The following is a 22428-nucleotide window of genomic DNA, read 5'->3' on the forward strand; positions in this document are numbered from 1 at the left end:
TTCCACATGGACTGATACTGACCTTTGTGGGGTATATAAGCGGTATAGTGCAGCACTTTGCAAAGGGTGTTATTTTCTGTGGAAGTGAAAACACAATGGAGAGATGATTAGATAGTACTTCAGGTTTCCACCCAGGCAATGTTGCAAATTTGCCACGGGCTGTATTTTGAGTTGGGTTTTGTAGCTCCAACATATATTTCACTGGTTTAGTAAACATCCTACAAAACTGTAACATGTTTTTTTCTCTGCCAGATAAGGAAGCCAGATTACTTTTTCCCAAATCAAATACACATTATTATTAATTATATGATAGCTGTAGACTTCCTGTATGTTTCAGTTTTTAAACTTATGATAAAAGCTAATTCATTCCATGTTAAATTGTAGTAAGGACATTTCATACTGCAGTCAGTAATATTTCTGTAACCTATCCTTGTTGGTTAAAACAGGTTGATGGAAGCAAACAGTAGTACTGGCTCAAACCTTTAAAGAAGTTTTTGCCTAATGGGTTTACTTGGCTAACAAATTAATAAAATTATAAAAAAAAAGTACTCCAGCAGCAGAAATCTGCTCTCACATCACAATATTTCTGTGAAATTATATTTGCCCATTTTTAAGTCAAGATATTTTGAGGTTTAATTTGTTTTTTCAGCTTGGTCAAGGCAAATTTATACTGAACACAAACCAAGTGTATGTTGAATAAAAACGAAAAATGAAAACTTAGTGGATTTCAACATTCCTAACTTGAAGTAAGGATTTTTCTTGTGAAACACTAAATATCATAGAAATGTAACACATGGAATGCAGTGATTGCACTTTGAAACTGGGAAGAAAATAATCTTATAATACCAAGGTTCATACTTGAGAACCTCACTATTTCAAGCTTGCTACAAGGGTGTTGTGTATGCATGTCACTGTTAAAACATTAACCAAAACATGCAGTATCACAGAGATTGTATTCATTAGCAAACTTCATTCCAAAACAAGTAACAAATTTAAAACATGTAAAATACACCACTGTGGCATACAAACAACATACAAAAACAAATTGCAGTTTACTCATACATTCTTCAGTTAGTCACTTAATTCAGTCAGGGAGAAGCTGAAGCCTAACTCAGCACACAACTGAATGAGTGTTTGCAACTTGCCCGATAAACAAGTACTGTTAAATATCAAAGTAACTTCTTCTTTCGGCTTTTCCCGGTTAGGGGTTGCCACAGCAGAACTCCAGTCCACTAATGATTGGCAGTTGATTTTTACGGTGCCGAGGTGCCAGCCCGATGCCTAACCTTCAATGAAGGCACTCCCATTCATGCATGTCTTTCGATTGCCACTCGACCGCGGGGAGGACATGCAGACTCCGTACAGAAGCTGCTCCAGCCGAGAATCGAACGGGAGAACCTCTTGCTGTGAGGCGACAATGCTACCACTGCACCACCACGGCTTTAAATATCAAAGTAACTAATACCCACAGAATACCACTGACAAAGAACCAAGAAAAGAAAGAGGCCAGGAACAAAGACAATTAAATGCACCACTTTAATGAAATTGTTAAGCGCTTTCATCCAGCAATATGGACACTCAGAAGATATCCGTTTGTAGATGACTGTAAAATCAGTTTCTTGTCTAATAACATTAATGACTATTCAATAATTAGTGCACTCTTAGATTAGTTTTCAGCTTGGGCTGCTAGAATAGGTCTAGGATTTAGAGAGAGTAAACACCAAGTTATGTTATTTTGGTTCACATAGTATCAAACTTGATCTGGCTCTTAATGTGACTGTGCTACATGAATTGGGATTATATACCAATCTGGAAATTTTAATATCCCAGCATCTTTTCTTTGCAGGTCATGTCACCTACATTAGAAACAGAGCCTTAAGTCTTACGGGACTACTCTACGAATGTATTACCTTAATAAATAAATAAAACTTGCTACAATTATACAAATCATGCATTCATCCCATCTTAGAATACTGTAGCAGTTTCTGCATTTCCTGTAAATCTGATCTTAAACAACAGTACTCAGTTCAAAGAAAATATACTAAGAAAATTTGCTCAGTAAAACTCCTTAATTACTATGAAAGGTGTAAGTTATTTACCCTATTTTCCCTTTGTTATAGATATAGTGTGGGAAAAGCAGTACATGCTTGTACAATATATATATAGAGAACTTGCAAGCTTTATTTTTTGTATTCTTATCATCCAGTGCTCTATCTCCTAGGTGTAGCAATAACAACTGCATATCTCACAGTAATAGAAACATTAGAAGTAGATATAGAGCACAGGTGTTTCCAAGGATTTAGAATAAACTATGTCTTAATATTAGGTTAACTCCAAACATCTCCTATTTTAGGATTAAATTTGACACCTGAATGGGGAATGATCTACATAATTTTAACTGTAATCTGGTCTGAACACTGTTATTTTAAATTATAAGATAAACTTGTGCCTGCTCTTTTTAAATCCTGTTAAACATGTGGCGACGCCAAGTGGATTCAGTATGCTACTGACTTCACAATGTTATGTTGGTTCTATAACATGCAAATCTTACAAAAAATTAAAGATTTATTGTTCAGTCCCTCAAAATAACTTCAGGAAAGATATTTTTAACTCAGCGGCCAGAATGCAAAGAATTGTATTAGTCCAGGTTATTGTCTTGAAGTAATGATGTCTTTGGAGCATATAAGAATTTGCTTTCATCTGCTTCCAGACCTGTGTAATCGTCAGTCAAAGACATAAACCAAAAACTTGTTGCGACTTAGTTTGTCAAAAAATTCCTTATACCCTTATCTATTGCAGACAAAGCACAGGCTACAGAAATGCTTGAGCTACTAAATAGCATCATAGGAATTTTAAGGCAAGAGAATCTAGAGACCATTTATGCCTTGCCAGTACCTAACCCTTCTCGTGATGTACCTCCTGCTTTAAAAAGGGCAAAACAGGTCGGGCCAGGAATGGATTTGCAGATGCCCATCCAATTCTCAAGGTTCATCTTGAGTGATATAAGGGTGTCCTTCAGTTTTTCATGTAAAGTCAGTTTGTTCCAGTGATGGAGTAAACATTGGGTAACATATCTCTCCATCCATCATGTTTTGTTTATATGTTGGTGGAGATTTAAATTCTTAGTTTGAATATTTGTGGAGCTGTTTGTCTTTTGGAGCTGCAAGAGGTAAGGCGGGTTGATTCCCTAATAATGTGGCACACAAGACACAGATCACCATAAAGAAGTATATAAAAGACAGACTATAGGGATAAGGCTTCAAGACTGCCTTGGTAACTAAGGGCCATTAGTCCAGTAATCCTTTTAGTTAGGAATTTTGATTTATTTACTTATTTAACATTTATTAACAGGTAAAGTCCGACTTGGAACAAAGCCAATTTTCAACAGAGGCCCGGGGGAAAAACGTTCTAGATGCATGTCTTTGTAACATAGGAGGAAACCGGAGCACCCTGAGGAAACCTACACGAACACAGGGAGGACATGCAGACTCTGCACAGAAGGCACTCCAGCCGAGCATCTAACCAGAGAACCTCTTGCTGTGAGGCGACAACGCTACCGCTGCACCACTGCACCGTCCAACTTTGATGAAATAACTTTAGGTGTTATTTGGGCTAGATAGGACTTTTCTGAGACTCATTGCTGGTGTACTTGTCTCCAAATTGCCATGTTTAAACTGTAGATCACATTAATCAGATAAGATCACATAAGTAGATCTGTTATTAATTCTGCATCTGCGATGCATCACTGTAATTTCCCTTCTGTCCTTTAAGCAGACAGACACAAGGTATTTTTCAACTCATAAAGCTCCATTTTACATATGCATTATATACAGAATCTTCTTCACTGACCTTGGTTACCTGCTTTCCTTGTACATTCCTTTCTCTACACTTTACTCTGCTGAACATTATATGCCCACTTGTAGTGTGCAGTTTCTCAAAATGTGGTCATAAGTTACTAAACCACATACAGTGTGGAAGTCTGTCAATATTCTTACATAAGCAGGATCTGTCTTACCTTTTTTAAGCACAAACTAAAGGCCTCATAGTTATGTCTAGGCATATTTTATGTACCCCATGGAGTACACTTTTTAAAAATGTATTTTTGCAAGTAGATGTACAAGAATTTAAAATTGTAACATATTGTCATATTTGTTATTGCATAAGGTTATATATTTTGTTAAATGACTGTCAGCCTGGTTGGTTAAATCTGTTCGTAGGTTCATAGGTGTGTACTAGCTAATGGCCCTGGAGCCATTACAAGCCTAGCCCATAGAAGTGCACTGGTATTGTGCTGCCCGACATGTTTTCTGCTTAACTCTACTCTTTCTGAGGTTGAAGGGGTGATAGTCATATGGGAGAGTGAATTATTCCAGAAACTGGCATACAATTCTAAAAATCTTAGCTATGCTCCTGAAAGGATTCATACAGCATAACACTTAAATATTCACATTCTTGAATCTGTTATGCATCACTTCCTATGGTGCTATTACTGTATTAATTATTTCTGATTCTCTGGAATCAGCTCTTTGCTAATGCTTTATTTCTCTGTATTACTTTCATTTAGGCAATATGGTGTTTCGCGGTGGTGCAGCGGTAGCATTGTTGCCTCACAGCAAGACTCCTGTTCGTTTCTCGGCTTGGGTTGGGAGTGCCTTCTGTGTGGAGTCTGCATGCCCTCCCCGCGGTCGAGTGGGCGTTCGAAAGACATACGTTGAATGGGCGTGCCTTCGTTGAAGGTTGGGCGTCAGGCTGGCAACTCGACACCATAGAAAAAAAAAAACTGCCAATCATTAGCGGACTGGAGTTCCGCTATGGTGACCCCTAACCGGGGAAAGCCGAAAGACAAACAACAACTACTTTCATTTAGGCAATAGCTCATCCTGTGATTACTTTTATCTTTTTCCTGTATAACCATACTAGCAGTCATTATCCCCTGTATTTTCCTCTCTGCAGTTTAATCTTAACATGTATGTCTGCTTGATTTGCTGTACATATAGCTATTGATAACAGAATATCTGCTTTCATAATAATGGTTAGATCTCAGGAATAATACAGTATTCATCTCAAATGATCAGCATCTTACACCAGGATTTTTAAACATATATATTAAGTTTTCAAATGCCACTGTAAACTGATTTCCTTATCTTTGAAAATGTATAATTAGTTCATATTTACTTCAAAAGTTTTCATTTTAAGTTATCTGCATTTATAGGTCTTCTCCATAGGTCCCTTTACTTGCTAGTTCAGCTAATGAAGAAAGAGGGTAAAAGGGAGAGATGAAGGAAGGAAAGGTGGGGAAAGAATGAAAATCCAGATTCAGTCATATATTCTACCAGTCTCAGCCTAATTTGTTGTGGTCACCCTTAGTGTTAGTAGTCTGTTAACACTTGTATGTATGTATGTATATATATATATATATATATATACAAAATTCACCATTGATTTGTTCAAGTGAGATGTGGCTAGTTCAAAGGAAAATTCACAGACATATGCCCAGTAATTGTCCCTCATTCTGACCAGCATTTATAGCAGAATAACCTGAGTTTGTCATTTACATAATGGGATTATATGAGGCACACTTGTGTCTTTCGGCTTTTCCCGGTTAGGGGTCGCCACAGTGGACCTTCAGTCTGCTAATGATTGGCAGTAGATTTTCACGTGCCGAGTTGCCGGCCCTGACGCACAACCTTCAAAGAAGGTACGCCCATTCACGCATGTCTCCACACAGAAGATGCTCTAGCTGAGAATCAAACAGGACAACGTCTTACTGTGAGGCGACAACGCTACCACAGCACCACCACCGCAGTAGTACTAACATCCCATATTTACCTCTGAAGTTTTGGACTGTTGTTAATTCTTACTGAGTAACTATACATCTGATGTTGTTGATCTTAATTCCGTTCATCACTGATGGGAAGTCGGTTCCATCCTCTGATCCGAGCCAGCCTTATATCAAGCTCGCACCAGCCAAAAGCTCTCGAGCTAAGCTTTTACCCATGATACACTTCTCCCTGTTACCTCAGATCTCATTTGCTGCTTTGCCGTAAAGCCACGTTCAAGCCACCTCTCAAGCTAAGTTCAACTTTTCTGACTTTATGACTTTTGACTGTCATTTGTATTTGTGAGTGTGTTATTCTCTTTCTCTCTGCCTTTTACATGTTCTTACTGTTCGTGGTCTATCACTAACTCTTTTATCCTTTTACCTGATGGTAGTCTTAGTACCATTGGTGGTACGGCCTTTCGCCCTACCCTTGGGGGTGTTTCTTAAATACCATCACTGGTATTTTTTTCTTCTTTTTCTCCTCTCTTTACCTGTAATAAGAAAAAAAAAACTGTTCTCCTTTCTCTTACAATCTGTGAGTATCTGGGTGCTTCATTATGTCTGAGAAGAAAGTTACATCTAGGTTTAAGCAGTGTCATACTTGTGGTAGGAAAATGTCTAACAGTGACTTGCATGATGGTTGTGTATATTGTTTGGGGGTGCCTAATCTCTCGGTGCAGCCCCCATGTTCTATTTGTAAAGGTTTCAGTCAGAGCACATTAAATGAACGTAAAAACAAATTGATTCTGAAGGGCCTCCCAAAGATGTCCTTTTCAGAGTCTCTTTCTGCGACGGAGGGCTCCCCTCCTCCCAGAAAAGACAGGAAAAGACCACATTCTATACTCTCTTCACCCTTCAGTGGTCTGGGAAGCCTACCAAGTCTAAAATACAAAAATGTCTCCAGAACCTAGGTCTCGCTACGGCACCAACCTTTGTTCCATCAACTGTTATATCGCCTTCGGCACCTATTTCATCACTAACATTGTCCATGGTGCTGACATTCGATGCTCCGATAACTACTTCCTTCTCTTCGGCACCGAGCAACGCTTCAGCTCCGAGCATACCTTTGGAACCTATAACTTCAACTCCACTAGTGACTGAGCCATTCTTGTCCTTTCCAGTACCAACTGCCCTTTTGGCACCGAGTCCATCTATGGTATCTATTACTCTAATACTAACCCCACTGCTCCCTGTCTCCAAACTAGAGACACCGGCACCATTGGACACTAGTGCACGGACCTGATACTCCCCGTCGGTGGACCCATTCCAAGGACAAACATATAGTCCCTTCCTAGAGCGACCAGACTCCCGACCTTTCAGAACTTGATGTGGTGCACCTTGTGGATCAGCTGCTGACAGCTTAGGGGTATCCCCACTCCGTCTAAGACCCATCCACTTGCTGGACCTGGGACTGTCTCTCTAAGGACTCCATCATACTCTCCTCCTTTGACCTTACAGGTTTCAAAGTCTCTAGCTCTGACGTCCTTTTTGGAAACCTCTGTTTCGGCACCAGTAGTGGACCTCACTGTGTCTCGGAACCATCCCTTTGGTCTTCAGTGTCTTTGGAACTGAACCTTCATCAAGTTCAGGAATGGGCTGTGGGCTCTTTGGCACTGAGTACGGTTCCAAGTGCATCTACAGTTCCATCCACGGTGACAGTGGCTCTGTCTGCACCGATCCTTCTAAAGGCTCCTTCCTTGGAGGCGAGTTTGGTGGAGTGGGGTGTGACCCCGGTTCTGAGGTTGTCCTTCTCTGTTCCAGGCTCCCATCCCTCTTTAGGCAGACCCACTTTCCAGGCAACAGAGAGGGCACTTGCATCAGGAAGCATTCCTCCAATGTCGGAATCCCAGAAACCCCTTTCCCCTGAGCTGCAGCTGACACAAGCCACCACCCTGGGACATCGGGCACGAGAGCCAAAGTAAACCCTGTTGCAGAGTGCCCCTTCTTCTAAGCCATCTTCAGAAGCTCCCACTGTGGAGCCCCCTTGGAAGAAGTCATGCAAGAGGAAGTATGTAGACTCCCTTGGGGAGTGTCTGACTGAGGACATGGGTTATGATGAAGGGGAAGGGTCCCCACGGTCACCTCCTGATGATGTCTCCTTCGGAGACATCCTTGAAATGCTGAAACAGAGAGGTGACTGGAAGTCCACCAACCCTTCCTCCGAGAAGTCCATCTTTCTGCAGGCTTTTTGTGCCCGACCATCTACCTCTTGGCTGACCCTGCCTGCAGACGAGTTGGTTCAACTCATGATGCAGCATGCTTGGAAGAATCCTGATTCTGTGGAGCTGATCCCTAGGAGACCAGACAAAATCCTATCCCCTCCTGAGGGGAGTCCACATTGGTCTAAGGGTTTACCAGTTCATGTTGTGGTGGTGGTGGTGGCGGCCATGAAAGAGGAACTCACCGAAGAGAGTCAGACTGTTCATCCGCCCAACAGGGAGTCCCAGGCAGTGGACAGATTAGGAAAATGAGTGTTTGCTTTATCGACCTTTACTATACAGTCCTTGAACTATTTGGAACATTTTACGAGGCTCCAAAGAGATTTAATCTCTAAACTCTCTGGAACTCTCTCAGGACAGGTGTCTGATGAGGTAAGTGACAAAGTAGCCTCACAGCTCGCAACCCTGGAATCCATCTATAACACGTCCATGAGGTTAATGTTAAATGCAACTGAAGGGGCAGCCAGAGCTGTGGGTTCAGGCATAGTGATGAGATGGCATGCCTGGATCCACCTTTGTGATTTCACAGACCCTTTTAAGTCTTCCTTCCTGAATGCTGCAGTTGAAGCTTCTTCCCTGTTCGACTCTAAAGTGAAGGACACACTAGCCATGTGTGAAAAGGATGGCAAGACCCTGTCTGCCATAGGTGTACACTTCTCCACTACGCAGCACTCCTTTTCCAGGAATCAGAGGAGTGAAAAGTTGTGGCACAAAAAGTCTCAGGGTCCTTTTCCTGACATCTGGTGAGTATACCCCCAGGGGCAGAGGGGGTAACTGTTCTGGAAGACACCCCTACCATGACAGAGGTGGCTTGCATAACCAGGGAGCCAGAGATTCTTTCACTGGACAGTCCTGTCAGCAATCCTGAAGAGTATCCCGATTGCTTTCCTGTAGAAGTAGTTGGGGGACATTTCTCTCTGCACCACACTGGCTGGCAATCTATAACTTCCCACCGGTGGATGCAGAAGATTATAACCAGAGGCTATACCATTCCTCTGTGTTTACCCAAAACCTCCTACACAAATTCCCGATGTTCCACCCAGTCAAAGGGAAAAAGCAGCTTAGAAAAGCTGTGCCAAAAGAGTCATCCAAGCAGTCCCACCAGACCAGTGCGGATCCGGATTCTACTCAAGGTTCTTTTTTGGTGCCAAAAAAGGGGACTGGAGACCAATTTTGGATCTCATCAATTTAAACAAATCTGTCAACCAAACAAAATTCTGGATGGTCATGGTTCAGTCCATTCTTCCATTGCTGGGAGACAGCAATTGAATTTGCTCCTTGGATCTCCAGGATGCGTATTACCACATCAAAATGGACAAATGCTCCCAGAGACGACTTCACTTTCGGCTAGGAGCCAATCACTACCAATTTTGCGCTCCGCCGTTCGGACTCTACAGCTCCTAGAATGTTCACCAAGTGTATAGCAGTAGTCACAGCTCACTTGAGGCTACAAGGATTCCGGGTGTTTCCATATTTGGATGATTGGCTCCTTACCACCCCCACCAAGCATCAAATGGTAACAGCCTTGCAGTATGCTCTTTCCCTGGTGAGACTATTGGGGATAACAATAAATTGGGAGAAATCCAACTTTCTCCCGACCCAGTCTATAGAGTTCATAGGAGCAGTTTTCAACACCCACTCCTGCTTAGTAACTCTCCCTCTTCACAGATTTCAAAAACTGAGACTTCAGCTTCGGGTGATACTCTGCCATAACAAAGGCTCAGCACGGGAAATCCTTCAACTCCTAAGATCCATGGCAGCTGCTATTCCAGTAGTGCCTCTTGCAAAACTTCATATGAGAATACTTCAATGGCTTCTGTTATCTCAATGGTTTCCAAGTCATCACCCCCTCTGTTTTCAGGTACTAATATCCAATCATTGCAAACAGGACCTGCTCTGATGGATGAGGCCAGCGACAGAATTTTGGAGCTACCCCTTCCATCCCTTTCAACCCAAGGCCACTGTGACTACGGATGCTTCCCTGATTGGGTGGGGGTCATTTTCAGGATATGACAGTCCAAGGCACATGGTCCACTATAGAGGCCAACTTGCATATCAGTGTTGTAGAACTGAGGGTAGTGCTTTTAGAATTTTAAGCTTTCCAATCTGTTCTTCCTTCTGGGGTGATCGCAATCCAGTTAGACAACATGTCAGTAGTCTGGTATATCAACAAACAAGGAGGAACCAAGTCTTACCCCCTATGTCGAGAGACCATAACAATTTGGCAGTGGGTGATAGCTGCCAACCACTTTCTGATAGCAACACATATCCCGGGGAATTCCAACATTATTGTGGACAAGATGAGCAGATGTATTGTCCTGTCTCACGAGTGGTTCCTCAACCCCAGCACAGTGGAAAAAAATTTCAGTCACTGGGGCCAGCCTTGCTGCGACCTATTCACCTCTCCTTCAAACCACAAATGCAGCGGCTACTTCACCCTAATTCCCCTGCAGGGGGAGTTTCTGAGGGAAGCTCTGATCCACAATTGGCCCATGGAACTTTTGTACCCCTGCCCCCCCCATTCCCCTGATTCCCCTATTTTTGAAGAAAGCTCTACAGTTGAAAAGCAAAGTGTTCCTCATAGCCCCGTATTGGCCTTTACAAGTATGGTTCCCACTTCTCTGGCCTCACCTATTATGCAGACCGTGGATTCTGGATCCTTCTCTAGACCTGAGCTCTCACCCCAAAGGTTGAGTCATCTGAACCCGAATAGTCTCAAGCTGACAGCTTGGTTTCTCCACTTCCACTAATCACCAGGCAGGATAATCTTTCATCTCCAGTACTTGATATTGTTCTGGCCTCACACAAACCATCCAACAGAAAGCTCTATCTAGACAACATCTCTATTTGGTCTAAGAAGAGGAAGCTAAATCCATATTTGGTTCCAGTTACTGGAGAGCTTCACTGTTTATCAAAATTTTTCGAAAATGGAGTTGCAGCTTCTACCATACGATTTCATCTAGCTGCTATTTCAAACCTTCATTATGGTTTCGGAAACTGTGCCCTGATTACTCACCGGTTATGCAAAACCTTTTTAAAAGGAGTGTTTCACATCAGACCTCCAATCAAACAGCCTATTTGAACCATGGAACCTCACTTTAGTCCTTCAGTCATTGACTCAACCCCCCCCCCTTAGAGCCTGCAGCGAAATGTGACATCAAATTCTTGTCATGGAAGTCTGTTTTTCTGGTCGCCATCATGTCAGCTAGATACATTTCAGAGCTTCATGCTTTATGCATTAATTGGCCCTATATTATCTTTCACAAGGACAGAGTATCACTCCGGTCAAACCCTACCTTTTTTCCATGAGTCATTTTGGATTTCTGCATTAATCAAACTATTGCTCTTCCAGTATTTTTCCCAAATTTTATTAACAAAGGGAAATACTGTCTGCATTAATTAGATGTACACAGACAATTGAGATTTTATCTGGACAGGACTACGATGATGCTTAAATCAGACCAACTATTAATTTCCTTTTCTGGCCCTAAAATGCGAAATTCTGTTTCTAAAGTGACCTTATCTAAATGGCTTAGAGATTGCATACTTTACATTTACCATCATGAGAAAAAGCCTATACCACAGAAAATCAAAGCTCACTCTATCAGGTTGATGGCAGCTTCTGTAGCCTTCCATTCTACAGCCTCTATTGATGACATCTGTGCAGCAGCAACATGGGCTTCTCCTCATACATTTATTACTCATTACAAATTGGATCTGGTCTCCATATTCTTCCATGAGGGCCACCCAAGGAACAAAAGGTAGCTTGGGACTCTGTCCTATCAGTGATGAATGGGATGAAGATTAACAACATCAGATAAAGAAATTATGTCTTACCATAACATTCTATCTATGTTGTTGATCTTCATCCATTCATCACGTCCCACCCTCCATCCCCCTCCAAAGGCTCCTGGGATATACTTTGGGTCCAAGTGCTGAGTTAGGGCACTTGCGCAGAATCTGCCTCTGCTTTACTGATAAAGGGCAACCTCTATCTGAGGTAACAGGCAGAAGGGTATCATGAGTAAAAGCTTAGCTGAAGAGGTTTTGGTTGGAGCAAGCTTGATATAAGGCCAGCTCGGTTCCGAGGATGGAACCGACTTCCCATCAGTGATGAATGGATGAAGATCAACAACACAGATGGAACATTATGGTAAAGACATAACTTCTTTTTTGTCATGGCTGTGATTTTTGGAGCAAAATCATGAAGTGCAGACTACTGACTACTCTAATGAACCTTGAAAATTGGATGGGCATCTGCAAATCCATTCCTGGCCCAACCTGTTTTCTACTTTAGAAGGCAAACCAGTAACATACTCCTTTTTAGCAGTCAAGTTCTTCACTTTGTCAAGAAAGGACATTGTAAGATCCTACTTACACTTACATAATGGGTTCTGAAATTAGTGATGAATTTTGTAGAGTCTAGAGATGTAGTTAATGTGTAGCTAATCTTATCCTGTGTTACTTGCCCTTTTAGTTATGAAATAATGCAGAGGTGTTGGGAAGAGACGTTTGAGAAACGACCCCAGTTCTCACAACTAGTTCGTCAGGTGGGGAATGCACTTTCAGAGACTTACAAGCAGGTGAGTCTGTTTTGCATGTTGTTGTTTTGTTTTATTTTCAGTGGCCGTTTGGGCAGTAGATGAGAAACATATACTTCATACAGTATGATCACTTCTTGATATCATCCTGTGTAGCAGTACAGTCATTAGAGAAAATGTTTAATTTGCCCTCACTCTGGTATATCATTTTATATTCTGCTATTGTCTTTTCCTCGTATATCTCAAGATAATCATCACATTACAGTTTGCAGCTTCCCCTACATGTGGGTGATATCTTAATCATCTGGTATTAATACACTTGAACTATAAAACTAAAGTTCACATGTACTTTGCTCACTCTCCTAAAGTGTTTTTCTACTTTCTCTATGGCTGTGTCACCATGGAGTTAGTATGTCTGTGTGCGTGTATCTATCTATCTATATCTATATATCTATATCTATATATATATATATATATATATATATATATATATATATGTGTGTGTGTGTATAATGTGTGACACATAGTGAAAGATCCCCGATGGTAACTCTAAAGACCAAGGTTTAACTAGCTTTCCTCAGTACTGGAGGAGCCAGGCAGGGAAGGAGAGGAATGAAGGGGGTATGTCCTGCCTCTTTCTAGATGTAGGCCATCTTGACCCTATCTGTTGAAAGAGACAGCATATACTAGTGTTAACTCGTCTGCCTTTTGGATTAGATTTGCTGGTTGACAGACTGAATGCATTTATTTATAAATATACTAAGGAGTAAAGGGAAGGTCAGATTTCTTCAGTGGAAATGGGGGAAGTTACCTCTCATGCTTAATGTTGGTTGGCAGGTTTGCTTACTAGTGTGTGTACTCTACAGAAGTGGGAGACCACCTAGTGATGTCAACTGATTGCTTGGCCATTCATCCCCAGTGATGGGAATGAATGCATTATTTAACTGGGAGAGGGATGATGATTGGCAAGCAAGAGTGGGAGGTCAGTGTGTGAAAGAATTATTTTCTCAGGACCAAAAATCATAAACTTTTACGCTGTAGCCAAGATCTAGTGAGCAATAAGTCTGAGACTGTGAGGATTGCATCTTTGTTGATGATATTCTTCTCTTTGCCACAACTGACCATGGTCTCCAGCTTACTGAAGTGAGAAGCTGCTGAGTGCTGGGACAGTCCGGGGTTATCATTCTGTCATGGAAGAGTCAATTCTTCTCTGATGAGGGTGGAGAAGCAGCTACCACATGTGGAAGTTTTCGTATCTGAGGCTGGTGGTCATAAGTGAAGATAGAGGGGATCTGGAGATTGACAAGTAGATGGATGCAGCAGCAGCAGTACTGCAGGAGTTGTACCAGAAAGTGATGAGGAAAGGAGAACAGAGTCCTAGAATTAAGGTTTTTTAGTCTGTGTCCACATCCTCCCTTATGATCATGAGTGCTGAGTGGCAGTCAGAAGAAGGAGCTTACAGGATTATAAGGCACAAAGGCAATATACTTTTAACATCGTGAGGGTGGGTTCTGCAAATGGTGCATTTGGTCTCATAACATACTTGCCTTATAATTCCTTTGAACAGTAGCGTATGAAAGATCAAATAGCTATTGGTGTTTTCCATGCAATTCACATTTTTGAAACTGATCCTTAATCTTACGATTATTGATGTAATCTTATATGTGAATATAATGTGTATTATAGCAAATGCTTTTACTTTTAATAGTTAAATTAATCACTGAAGCTAGCTTCCATTTCTGAAGTTTATAGTGATTTTTAAGAAAGTTCAGCAAAAAGAAAAGGGAAGCCCAGTCTGCTGTAGTCAGTCAGTTGTAGTCTCAGATATTTTTTCAGTGATAAATGTTCCTACTTTGCAGGCCTTACATAGTTCAAGGCATGTGGTGTTTCTGTACGATCAAGTGCATTTCTTACATAATGTTCTAATAAAAGTGTAAGTGACTGTGGGTTCTATTCTCACTCCAAGTAGATGGCTTGCTGACACTGCAGGGCAGCATACAGGGAATGCTGCAGTCCTGAGTGTGCCTTCCTTCAGATGAAACATTAAACCAAGGGCTCATCTCCCCGAGTTTGTGGTGGCACAGGTGGATGTTAAAGATGCCATGGCACCTTTCAGAAAGATTAGCGGTTGCTTTATTAAATAAACAGTTTTCATGTTTCTTTCATTATTTACATATTCATTATATTTACACTTTATATCATGCTTTATATATCACAATAAAGCACTTTGCAAGTTTATCTTCCTAAATACATGTAAAACCCATTTCACCTCCCTTTCATTTTCCACCCTAACCATTTCTTTATATCACATATTACTTCCTCATCATCTTTTCTTTTGTTATACAGTAGTTCTTCACATCATCTTTTTCATAAACCCCAAAATGAAATAAATACAATTTTATTCCATTTTTCAATTTCTTTTTCTCTCGCAAACTGATATTTCCGATACAACACCATGTCCATATTAATGTTTTTTAAATACTTTCCAGTCATAAAATCTTTGAATTATGTCCAAAAACATTCATTTTTCTTGCAACACAAAATCAATGTTGCTATATCTTTATGAATTACAGCTATTATACATTATTTATTATGTCATTTCATATTACATTTTACTTTTCACTAACAGTTTGTCCAGTAATAAATGCTACAGAAAAACACTTGCTTTAAAAAAATTCAAATCTTTCCTGTCTTTTCCTTATTGCTTTCTTGTATTTATCCCCACATTTTTTCAGACAGATCAATATAAAAGTTTGCTATAATTATTTTTGTACAATTCTTTACAACTCTACTTCATTTGTATTACTTTTCCATGTTTTTGTTTTACTTTTGTGTTCCTTCTCTTCCAAACCTTTTGTTTCTCTTTTCATTTTTTTACCCTACCCATCCACGTGCCTTTATATTTTTCAAATAAAAATGTTCTTAGTATTGTCTTTTTTTAAAACGCTTTTTTAACATCCAAAATAAATTTATTGATGCTTAGAAAATAACTGCATTTATTAAATTCAAACCTCCCTTTTCTTTTACATTATAAACCATCACTCCTTTGACTGGATTCAACCTTGTTCCTGCTTCTTCTTCTTCTTCTTTTGGCTTTTCCCGGTTAGGGGTCGCCACAGCGGATCACATGTCCGCTTATGATTGGCAGTGGAGTTTTACGGTGTCAAGTTGCCAGCCTGGCACCCAACCTTCCACAGAAGGTACACACACACACACACACACACACACACATTCAGACCTAGGGCCAATTTAGAGTGTCCAATCCACCTACAGCATGTCTTTGGGATGTGGGAGGAAACCGGAGCACTCGGAGGAAACCCACGCGACCACAGGGAGGACATGCAGACTTCACACAGAAGGCACCCCAGCAGAAAATCAAACCGGAGAACGTCTTGCTGTGAGGCAGCAACGCTAACCGCTGCACCACCGCGGCCGCCCCAACCTTGTTCCTACAGAAAACCAAAAAAAAGATACCCAATATTTCAATTTCCATACAACTCGAAAATGTACACACTACCTAAATATGCTAGCTTTCCTAAAATATATGTGTTAAACATGTATACCCTTTTTCTATCCACGGTGGTGGTGCTGCGGTAGTGTTGTCGCCTCACAGTAAAACGCTGTCTGGTTCGATTCTCAGCTAGAGCGTCTTCTGCGTGGAGATATGCATCAATGGGCATACCTTCATTGAAGGTTGTGCGTCAGGGCTGGCAACTCGGTACGTAAAAATCAACTGCCAGTCATTAGCGGACCAGAGTTCCGCTGTGGCGACCCCTAACCGGGAAAAGCTGAAAGACACATCATCATCAACATGTATACCCTTTTTCTGAGGAACAGATGAAACACCCTCCACCAGTCTGTTAACTTTCATATTTTTTAGAACTTCTGTTCATTGTTTTGTTACTGCTCTTTCCCTTCCAGTCTTAATCCCTAGAACATGAATTTCTTTTTCTGGTAAAATATTTCCAAATCCCTTTTTTTTTATTTATTTAACTGTAGTCATGTACTAAATATTTGTTCTTTTCTGTAAATTATCTTTTTCATCAAATGTTTGCTCTTGGCTACTAAGAACAAATCACCTGCATAGATCGACATTAATGACAACCTTATTCCTTCCTTGACCTCCCATCTACCATCTTCTAACCTTGAAGTGCATGTTCCTATAACTGAATTCATTACCGTCACAAACAGCCACATGTTCAGTAGACAGCCTTGCTTTTTACCCCTCATCCCTATCTTATCTTTTTTCCTAACCATCCATTCACCATCACTGACACACAAAAAATTTCATAAATTGTCCTCACTATCCTCCTTGTTTTTTCTCTTACCTTGTATTCTTTTAAAATGTTCAACATTTCACCATTATCAATGTTATCACATGCCTTAGTCAAATTGCATACTGTTACTTTCCTTCTCCTTCCCCCTTATCTATACACTCAACCACTTCTTTCACCATCATTAGCATTTCATTTACTCTTATACCTTTAACCCCATAAACCCTTCATCAATTATTTCATGACATCCATCATTCATTTCTGAATAATCTTCATAAATATTTTATAGTCAGTATTTCCCAATGTAATTTTTTATTTCTTCGTTTTCTTTCTATTTCTATATAAGTGTTATAATCTCCTTAATAATCTCTTCTTCTTTTGTACCTTCCTTCATCCATTCATTCAGTATTTCCAGAAAAAAACATCATTTTCATCGTCTGACATATCTTTATAAAAATTGTACCCTAATCCATCTGGTACTGGTGTGGATTTTTCTTTGCTTTCCTTTATAGCATCCTCTAACTCTTTCCTCATGATTCTTTTTCCATTTCTTCCACTACTTTCTTTTCTATCATTATTACTTTCCCTGTACCTCATGTTACAATTTTTTTATATGCATTTTCTGTATATACCTTTCAACTATATCAGGAATTTCTTCTTTGTATTTTAACTGCCCTCTTTCATCCTTCATTACACTAGTTTTCTCTCATACATATATTTTTTTTACCCAAAAAATTGGCATTTATTTTTCCCTTTCAAACAACACTTTTTTCTACATATCATTCTTTCTGCTTTTCTTTATTATATTCATATATTGTCTTTTCTTTTTCTTCTTCGAGATTTTTCCCTGCCCCTTTCTCTATTATTATTTCACAGTTTCTTTTTGCTTATTATATGTCATATTTTTCATTTTTGCATTGCTGTAATTTTTAAGTATTCTTTTTAAACTTTTCTTTATACACCATCCACCACTTTGTGAAGCTGCCATAAAATGGCTTCATACTCATATTATCTTCGCACAGTTGCCCTCTTTCTTTAAGACATTTCATTACTTCAATGTTTCCTGTCAGTCTTTTAAACTCTGGTCTTTCTTTTATTTTATTTTCATTTGCTCCTATTATTGTCCATACAGCCCTATGATTTGAAAACTTTGCTTCTGTAATTCCATCTTTTATTTCTTTCATGTTATCTGTTAACAAAATGTAATCATACACTGTTTTACGTAACCCCCTCTCTTATAAGTATATTTTTTCCCTTTACTTGTTCTTAACCTATAATTATTTACAACCATTCTTAGTATTTTACATCTTGTACTATTTTCCCTTTCATCTTTCTTAAATCATAATTAATGTCATTCACCAGCATAAAAGACATATTTACTATCTCATAATTTTGAATATCTTTAAATATTTTTGTCTTTCAGCTACATATGTGTACGTATACACTGCTACTGTTTTAAAACCTTCTACCTCTTTCTTAAATCATAAACAAAAACTCTCGCTGATACCACTACCATTATATCTAGTATTTTAATTTCCTATTTTTTTTAGTAATATTGCAATATCCCTATAGTTCATAGTTCAGTACTAGGCTAACTGCCTTTGCAGATCATTTTAAGCCTAATGATTTAGTCCATTTGAGACTCAAAACTTGCACCTTGTATCTATAATGTAAACATCTTAACCATTATGGCAAAACCCAACCCTTTACCAGTTTTCTTTTCCACATCATCTCAAATTCTACCCTTTTCCTTTTGTCTATATATCTTTTATCTACCTTTTTGTCTGTATATCTTTTATGTCAAGTAAACAAATTACCTCTGCATCTGTTTTTCAAACCATTCAAACACCATCACTCTTCTGACATCAGTTTTCATGCTATTTACCTTCAGTGGTGCTATATTTACATTAAACTTTTCCCTTTTTTGTGTCTTTTTAGTTCATCTTTTTTTCCTCAGTCTCAACTTTCCCCAATAGAACCTTCTGCCTTTTTTCTAACTTGGTGCTTACATCTTCTTTTGTTTATAATACCGGTCCAAACCTATTTTCCATCTCTGTGCATTTCTTTTTCATGCATTAGTTTGTGGATGTCATCTAGTGCATCTTTTTGTATATTTTTGTCTTCCACTTCTTCACCCATACCATTCTTTTGTCATTCATTTCCACCATTCTCTTGCATAAAAACTCGTTCTTTCCTCTAATTTTCCCTCACTTTGTATGTCAAAAATGCTTTTCACTTCCACATTTCCTACAGTATGGTTTATGTTCCTGTCTCAAATGTTCAAACTCCCCACACTGCCCACACTTTATTTTTGTACAGTCCTGGATTAAATGTGATTCATCCCTACAGAAATGAACATGCTTTTGGCTGCCCCCAGAACTCCCTTTTTCTCCATTTATTGCTATCACATTAGGTATGTACTATAATTTTTTTTTCTGTTTTTAAAATTACATAAACTTCCCATCCCTCAGTCCATACTTTTCTGTCATCTGCAACTTTTTAATTATCTTGCACATCCTAAAACAAGCTTAGAAAAACTTTTATTTCATTCTTTTCTGTTTCAGTTCTAAATTGCAGCAACAGTTTTCTTTTTAACTATATATTTACATTTTGATAAATAAAGCCTTTCCAAGGAGGTGTTGCTTTTCTTTTGACTTATAAGAAATATAAGACTTTTTTCTGATAATGCAAATGTCTCAAAAGTTATTTCACAAACAGGTTCATTTCCTATATGTATTAATACCCCAATGTCAGACAGCCTGAATCCATCTGATACACAGTACCACTCTGTATTTTCACTCATCCAACAGGCCTTTTCCTAGAGCTTCCAGCAGCTCCAGTCTGTCTCCTTTCCACATGCACATCCTTTTCTCTCTGTGGTATTTCACTGGAATCTGCTGCTGCGCAAGTCTTTACTGTGGAAACACTGCTGTCAGGCTCTGTCAGTTACTGTCCTCTATTCCATCTTTCTGAAACCCAACCCAGAGGTGGCCTTTAATTCAGTTACTCCACTGGCCAGACATGTCTCTCTGTATCAAAACCATCATTCACAGTATTCTTCCATATCACTGTCATCTCCTTACTACTGAATAGTTTGTTCATTACCACACTCCATTGCATGGCCTCTGAGTCATCTAATTCTGCTTCTTCCATAATTTTTTTGTAAAGCAGAATCATCCAGACCCAAGTATGCCATGATATTCGCTTCCAAAACATCTTTCACCTTCACTGAATTAGTTTCTTTTTATCTCCTCCTCCAGCTCACCTCCACTCACAGCCTTCATCTTAGATTTCTTGATCACTGGTAATACTCCTCTGGTGCCACCTAGTGATGACCTCACAAAGTAGGAGTCCTTTATTAAATAATATTGTGGAAAATAAAAATAAGAAAAGTGGAAGATAACAGAAAGATAGGTATACAAGTATAATGAATGAGTATTATTGTATTTGTCCATTGGAAAAATAGAGGATTAAAAAGATAGACGATAAAAAATAGACTAGAATGGTGGAGAAGGTATGTTGAATGTAGAGATTCTTTATGGAGACTGTCTATAAGTAAATTGCCAGTAAAAGCTAATATATCATATAAAAAATAGAAGGAAGAATTTGTCATTATTGTGGTGAGACTGAAACAACTGAAAAAGAAGTTATGTTCTTACCATAATGTTCCATCTGTGTTGTTGATCTTCATTCATTCATGACGGATAGGTCTCGGTTCTGTCCTCGGAACAGACTCATCTGTTATAACAAGCTTGCGCCAGCCATAATACTCTTGAGCTAAAATTAACCATAGTGCCCCTCTCCTCATCTCCTCAGATTGAATTTGCCCATAAGAAAGGAAAGAAAAGGTTTTGTCTGAGCAGATGCCCTATGATGAAGCTAGGACCAAATTCAACCTCCAGAAGTCTTTCAGAGTGGGTTGGAGGGTGGGATGTCATGCATGAATAAAGATCAACAACACAGATGGAATGTTATGGTAAGAACATAACTTCTTTATCTGATGTTGTTAATCTTCATTCATTCATGACGGATGGGACAGAGTCCCTAGCTACTTTATTTCCTGAGAGGCCCTATAAAAGGATATCCCGAGCACCATTGAGCCAATGGATGCTCTCCACCTGGAGACCAATTCCAGTTTGTAATGAGTGATAAAAGTATAAGGTATACCCCATGTGGCTGCTGCACAAATGTGATCCATGGAAGCTCTGGAATGAAAAGTGACAGAAGTATGCTTTGATTCTAGTTGTTAGACACATTTGGTTTTGTTGGTAGGCAAAGGAAATAGGTCTCTCAGCCATTTTGCTAAAGTTACTTTAGTAACAGGTTTTCCCAATTTGAGTCCTGAAAAGGACAAGAATAATTGGTCAGATTTTCGTAGTGATTAGTCCTATCCAAGTAGAAGTGTAATTGTCTATGTACATCCTATAAGTGCAAACAATATTCTCCTTTATTAGAAAAATTTGTGAGTACTGCGGTGGTGGTGCTGTGGTAGCGTTGTCGCCTCATAGCAAGACGTTGTCCCGTTCGATTCTCAGCTAGAGCGTCTTCTGTGTGGAGGCATACGTGAATGGGGCATGCCTTCGTTGAAGGTTGTGTGTCAGGGCTGGTAACCCGGTATGTAAAAATCCACTACCAATCATTAGCGGACCGGAGTTCCGCTGTGACGACCCCCTAACTGGGAAAAGCCGAAAGACACAAATTAGAAAAATTTGTGAAGAAAACTGACAGGTCAGTTGATTGATTAATACTCCATTCCAAAACAACTTTAGGTAGAAAGGACGGGTTAGTCCAAAGTGATACTCTCTCTTTGTGGAAAACTATGTAAGGGTGTTTTAAGCACAAGCCTGTCATTCTGATATTCTTCTTGGTGAGATAATTGCTACCAAGAGTAAAGTTTTCCAAGTCAAAAATTTCATATCGCAAGTGGCAGCAGGGTCAAAGGGAGGACGAGTCAACATACTTTCTAGGCCATTCTATTCTATTTTTTATCATCTTCATCTTTTTAATCTTCTATTTTTCCAGTGGACAAACACAATAATATTCATTATACTCATATACATATCTTCCTGTTTTCTTCCACTTCTCTTATTTTTATTTTTCACAATATTAACTTCTCTTGATATATTATTTTTCCATTTATTTCTTTAACTTTTTATATTTTCTCAACAAACATAAGATAGCTTTACGTTTTTTGCCATAATTGTATTTATTAGAGTCATAATTATAATTATTAGAGAGACATTTCCTTCTTTAATCCACTTTATTACCCTGTATAAATTCAGTGATGCTACATACACCACTGGATTTATCAGTCCCAAACCTCCATCCTCTCTAACATATAATATGCCTCTTTTCACTGGGTTCAACCTGGATCCCCATGTAAGGGAGAGAACTAAATCCTTATTCCAATCATTCATTAAACACTTGTACAAATACTTCTTTTTGGGAATCCTTCGTATCTTTATACATATGATATTCTATCCAATCTAAACCTGTTGGAGAATCTAAATTTACCATTCTTAACATCAGTTGTTCCATTGCAGTAGCTTTTTCTGTTTTTGTTATTATCATGT

At 39.3% G+C, this 22428-nt stretch overlaps 1 protein-coding gene across 1 annotated transcript in view; it reads left to right on the top strand.

Annotated features, from left to right (window-relative positions):
- The window catches only part of PDGFRB (platelet derived growth factor receptor beta), a 743049-nt gene that overhangs the window by 661764 nt on the left and 58857 nt on the right, over positions 1 to 22428 (top strand). Inside the window, exon 20 of the mRNA XM_044070754.1 lies at positions 12518 to 12623. Coding sequence (XP_043926689.1) covers positions 12518 to 12623 — 106 coding nt within the window. The remainder of the gene's footprint in view (positions 1 to 12517; positions 12624 to 22428) is intronic.

This window comes from Protopterus annectens, chromosome 4.part1 (genome assembly GCF_019279795.1).
Source record: "Protopterus annectens isolate FY-2018-M chromosome 4.part1, PAN1.0, whole genome shotgun sequence".
Taxonomy (NCBI): domain Eukaryota; kingdom Metazoa; phylum Chordata; order Ceratodontiformes; family Protopteridae; genus Protopterus; species Protopterus annectens.